The sequence below is a fragment of the Eimeria tenella genome, genomic scaffold (genome assembly GCF_000499545.2).
Source record: "Eimeria tenella Houghton genomic scaffold, Eth_scaff52, whole genome shotgun sequence".
NCBI lineage: Eukaryota > Apicomplexa > Conoidasida > Eucoccidiorida > Eimeriidae > Eimeria > Eimeria tenella.
The window spans coordinates 9,094-13,575 of record NW_013543403.1 but is presented as its reverse complement, the minus strand read 5'-3'; the positions used below and the strand labels follow the sequence as shown (position 1 = coordinate 13,575).

General features: G+C 60.4%; 2 protein-coding genes across 2 annotated transcripts in view; one reads left to right on the top strand and one right to left on the bottom strand.

Annotated features, from left to right (window-relative positions):
• ETH_00003965 (uncharacterized protein) overlaps nucleotides 1-1,723 on the top strand; it is a gene marked incomplete at both ends in the record, with an annotated part of 3,522 nt that extends 1,799 nt beyond the window's left edge. The window contains one exon of the mRNA XM_013377450.1: nucleotides 11-1,723. Coding sequence (XP_013232904.1) covers nucleotides 11-1,723 — 1,713 coding nt within the window. The remainder of the gene's footprint in view (nucleotides 1-10) is intronic.
• A 2,176-nt stretch (nucleotides 1,724-3,899) lies between these two features.
• The window catches only part of ETH_00003960 (uncharacterized protein), a gene marked incomplete at both ends in the record, with an annotated part of 2,981 nt that continues 2,398 nt past the window's right edge, over nucleotides 3,900-4,482 (bottom strand). Inside the window, one exon of the mRNA XM_013377449.1 lies at nucleotides 3,900-4,441. Coding sequence (XP_013232903.1) covers nucleotides 3,900-4,441 — 542 coding nt within the window. The remainder of the gene's footprint in view (nucleotides 4,442-4,482) is intronic.

The window sequence follows — 4,482 nt, the reverse complement described above, 5'->3', positions numbered from 1 at the left end:
GCAGCCGCAGCAGCAGCCGCAGCAGCAGCAGCAGGGGCTGCAGCAGCAACAGCAGCGAAAGCGCACGCGCGACGGGCGGCCAGTCCCCATCTTGCCTTCCTCCTTCCCCCCTATTACTTCGATAACTGTGCAGAGGCCGATGATGCCGGTGATGCCGATGTTTCCGATGGAGCTGCTGCCTCCCCCCGCTGCTGCTGCTGCTGCTGCTGCTGGTCAAAAGCCGCTGGAGCATGGCTCAGACGGAACAGCCGGCAGGTTCCCGCTGCTGTCGACACTACTGTCGAATGGAGAAGATGCAGCATCAAAACTTTCTTGGCGAGATGCCTATGGGAGCTCGAGTCCCGCAGAGTTGGAGGAGAAGCCAGAAGTAGCAGCAGAAGGAGCAGCAGAAGGAGCAGCAGGAGGAGCAGCAGGAGGAGCAGTAGAAGGAGCAGCAGAAGGAGCAGCAGAAGGAGCAGCAGAAGGAGCAACAGAAGGAGCAGCAGTAGCAAAAGTGGAGGCAGAGGAGGGCAGCAGCGTCGCCGTGAAGCCCCAGGGGCCCCCCGGCGCAGTAGCAGCTGCTGCTGTTGCACTGATGCAAGCAGCAGTACAAGCGCAGGAAGCAAGAGAAAGGCAAGGGTTGTCATCTCGTGCCCTGGACCTTTCAGTAAGGAAGCCGGAGGAAGCTGGGGCCATGCAATACCTGGGTGCATCAGCAGCAGCAGCACAAGCAGCAGTGGATGAGGAGCGTCTTGCTGCGGAACTTGCTGGTGTTGACGCGGGCGACGAGGACAGCGAGGAAGAAGACGACGGCGCTTTAGAAATTGTAGATGAGTCGGACGACGAGTTGGAAGAAGCAGCAGCAGCAGCAGCAGCGGAGGCGGAGGCCGCCGCAGCAGCGGCGGAAGCAGCAGAAGCAGCAGCAGCAGCAGACGCCGAAGACGATTCCTCGGAGAAGCAGACAGATGGGGAAGACAGCGTGGAGGCGGACGACGACGTAATACCTCTGCCGGGCCCCTCGGACGCGCCCCCCTCCTCAGCAGCAGCAGCAGCAGGGGGGCCCCTGCGCAGCGAAGAAGGCGCGGAAGGAGCGCCCGGCGTGAAGGCCCCCCCCTTGTTCGCGGGGGTCTACGCGCACCCCTTCTGCAGACTCCCGCTGGTGGACAGAAGCAAAATCTTGAGGGGCTTTGACCCCACAAGGGCCTTGGCCAGAGTCGAGCAAGCCCCACAAGCAGCACCTTTGCTGCGGCAGGCGCACCAGCTGCTGTCGAAGCTGTTTCTGAGCCCGCAGGAGCTGCTGTGGCTGACGGGCGTGGCGGAGGGGCTGGTGGCCTGTTTGCTGCGGCACCACCAGTCGGACTTGGGGAAGCTGAAGGGCAGCAGAAGAGTCGAGCAAATGGGACTTCGGTTTTTGATGTTCGACGCAATTGTGAGCACTTTTATTCTGCTGGGCGAGCGCCCCGAGGGCGAGTGGTGGGCGCGGCTCACTGTACATACACCCCACGCCCCCCCGCCCCTCGGGCTGCTGCCCCCCAAAACCGAAAAGGCGCATGCAAATGCTGCGCTGCTGCAGCGGCTGAGTCGCGCGCTGCAGCAGCTGAAGCAGGGGAGGAGAAATGCACATTTGGAAACTTATAAACTCAAGTTCCTCCTCTTCTGCGCAGACAGCGGCTTCCGCATGTTCCGCAGAAAGGTCTACTCCATCTTCACCAAAGACTGCGCGGAATTCGCCTGGTGGCACTGACGCCACCCTAAACCCTAAACCCTAAACCCTCGGGGCCCAGCCCCGCACGACCGCGCACGCGCTGCCAGCGACGCGCGCACAGCGCCCGGAGATGCGCGCTGGGCTTTGGGGTTTGCGGTTAGGGTTTGGGGTTTGGGGGGAGCGCTGGCGGGGAGGAAGCCGGGACCCAAACCCTAAACCCTAAACCCCAGATAAACCCCAACAGCATATCGACAAGGCCATGGGCAGGAGCCTCCGAGCTGCGGAGGCCCCAGGTAGTTCAAGTGCTCAGCAGGCTTCGTGGTCCAGGCGAGGGAATGACAGAGTCTCTAAACCCTAAACCCTAAACCCTAGCCACAGCGAAGAGCCACGGGGGCCCTGCAGGCAGGCAGCGTCTGTGGGGCCGTCAGCGGAGAGCCCGACGGCCTTTATTCTGAGCGGCGGCGCAGGTGGGGGGTAGGGTTTGGGGGGGTGGCCCCCAAACCCTAAACCCTAAACCCTAGGGCGGAGAGCCTGGAGGCGGGAGGCCGCAGCAGCGCCGAGAAGGGCGGAGCCGCCGCGGTGTCTAGACACCTGAAGGGAGCTGCAGCAAACCCTCGCTGGCCAAGAAGAAAGCAGGCTTTCATATTTGTATTTTTGTCTTACTCTGGGATGAGCTGCTGCTGCTGCTGCTGCTGCTGCTGCAGTTGGCAGCCACCCACAGCAGCATTTTGCCTGCTGCAGGTAGCAAGTGCGTCCAAAGGGAGGCGGGAGCCCCCCGTATGTGTGCTGCGTGTTGCTGCGCTGCTGCTGCGCTGCTGCTGCGCTGCGGCCGCGTGCTGCTGCGCTGCTGCTGCGTGCTGCTGCGTTGCTGCTGCGTTGCTGCTGCTGACCATTTGGCTGTGGGGCTGCAGCACGTGGCTGCGCACTGCCACAATAGGAATAATGCAGATCAAGTGGCGCCTTTGAGCCGCTGCATGCAAATGCATTTTATTGTTTTTCTTTTCTTCTTTTCCCCCTGCTATGGCTTTCATTTGTAATAGTTGTGCAAAAAGACCTGCTGCTGCTCTGTCCTTCTTCGCAAAAGCTAGCTGCAGCGCCAGCCCAACGCCCGAGTTGCTGCTGCTGCTGCTGCTGCCCACGAATGTATACTCTTCAGCAAAATCCAATTCTCTCATTCTGTATAATGCATTCTATGTATATTTTGTGTATATGCATGCGCATGTACTGTGTATGGATACATTCACACATAGGGTTGTGCTTGTCCTGGCCGGTGCTGTGCTGCTTCTCCGGGAGGTCAGCTAGCTAGCTAGCTGCCTAGCTAGCTAGCTGCTGGCTAGCTAACTAGCTAGCTGGCTAGCTAGCTGGCTAGCTAGCTAGCTAGCTAGCCACGCGGGTGGCTTGTTTGGCTCTTCATCTGGCTCAGATGGCTAGCTGCTCTGCCAGCTAGCTGGCTGGCCGGCCAGGCGACTGGCTAGACGCCGCCTAGCTAGCTAGCTGGCTAGCTAGCTAGCTGGCTGGCTAGCTGCCGGGCTAGGTGTTTGGCTAACTACCTGGGGGGCTGGCCTGGGAGCTAGCTAGCCGGGCTCCGCAGTTCCGGGAAAACTAGCTGCTGCTGCTGGTGCTGCTGCGCTTGGACTTTGAGCAGCAGCAGCAAAATCAATAGATTTAGAGTGCTTCCCGTGCGGGTCGTTGTGCCGTAGAGACACTCCAGAGGACCTGCACAGAGCTTTTTGTTTCCGGTGTACATACACCTCACTGCTGCTGCATGCGATGCTGCAGCAACGCAGCACCGCCTTTTGTGGGGCGTCCGGTGTACGTACACCCCAGCCGGCCCTTCAACTTATTCCCGAGCACATCACCTCGACACTATTTTATTTGAATTTTGCATTATACAACTAACTGAACCCTAGGAGGGGTCCCCCCGCATGGGGGCCCCCATGGGGGACCCCTAGCCGGGGCCCTATAGTGCAAACCCCCTAAAAGAACCCCTAAGCAGCCCCTAAGGGGGCCCCCTTAAGGGCCCCCTTAGGGGCCCCCTTAAGAGACCCCTAAGGGCCCCCTTAGGGGCCCCCTTAAGGGACCCTTAAGGGTCCCCGTAGGGGCTCCCTTAGGGGGCTCCCGGGGGACCCCCCCGACGGCCCCTTGGGGGGCCCCCTACGGGGGCCCTTGGGGGGCCCACTAGGGGCCTCCTAAGGGGCCGTGCTTGGCGTGTTCCCTAGTTAGGTTTGCTACTGCTGTTGCGCAGAGAATCTGTTGCAGCAGCGGCAGCAGCAGCAGCAGCACCAATATCCTCTGCGACCACAGCGTCTGCTGCTGCTGCTGCTGCTGCAGTTGCTGCAGTTGCTGCTCTTTCCGTAGCTTGTGCCGCTTCTGCACTTTGCCTTGCTGCTTCTATAGCTTCTGCTGCGCTTAAATCTGCGGTTTCAGCTGCTGCTGCTGCCGTTGCTGCCGCCGCTGTTGCTGCTGCTGCTGCTGTTACTGCTGCTGCTGCTGTTTCAGGGGGGCCCCCCTCAACAGAGGGGCCCTCTTGTGTCACTTCTTCCAAAAGTGCTGCTAATATTTGAAGCTGCTTCTCCAGCAGCTTTATATTCTCTTTAGAAGATTTGGCGCTCTGCGCGAAGCTGCTGCTGCTGCTGTTGCTGCTGCTGGTGCTGCAGGTAAGCGTTCTGCTGCTGCTGCTGCCGCTACTGCTGCTGCCTCCCGCAGCTTCCTCAAACTCTTCAAGCGCGTGCTGCGCAGGCAAACAGGCCCAGGACCCTTAAGCCCGAAACCCTAAACCCCAAACCCTAAACCCTAAA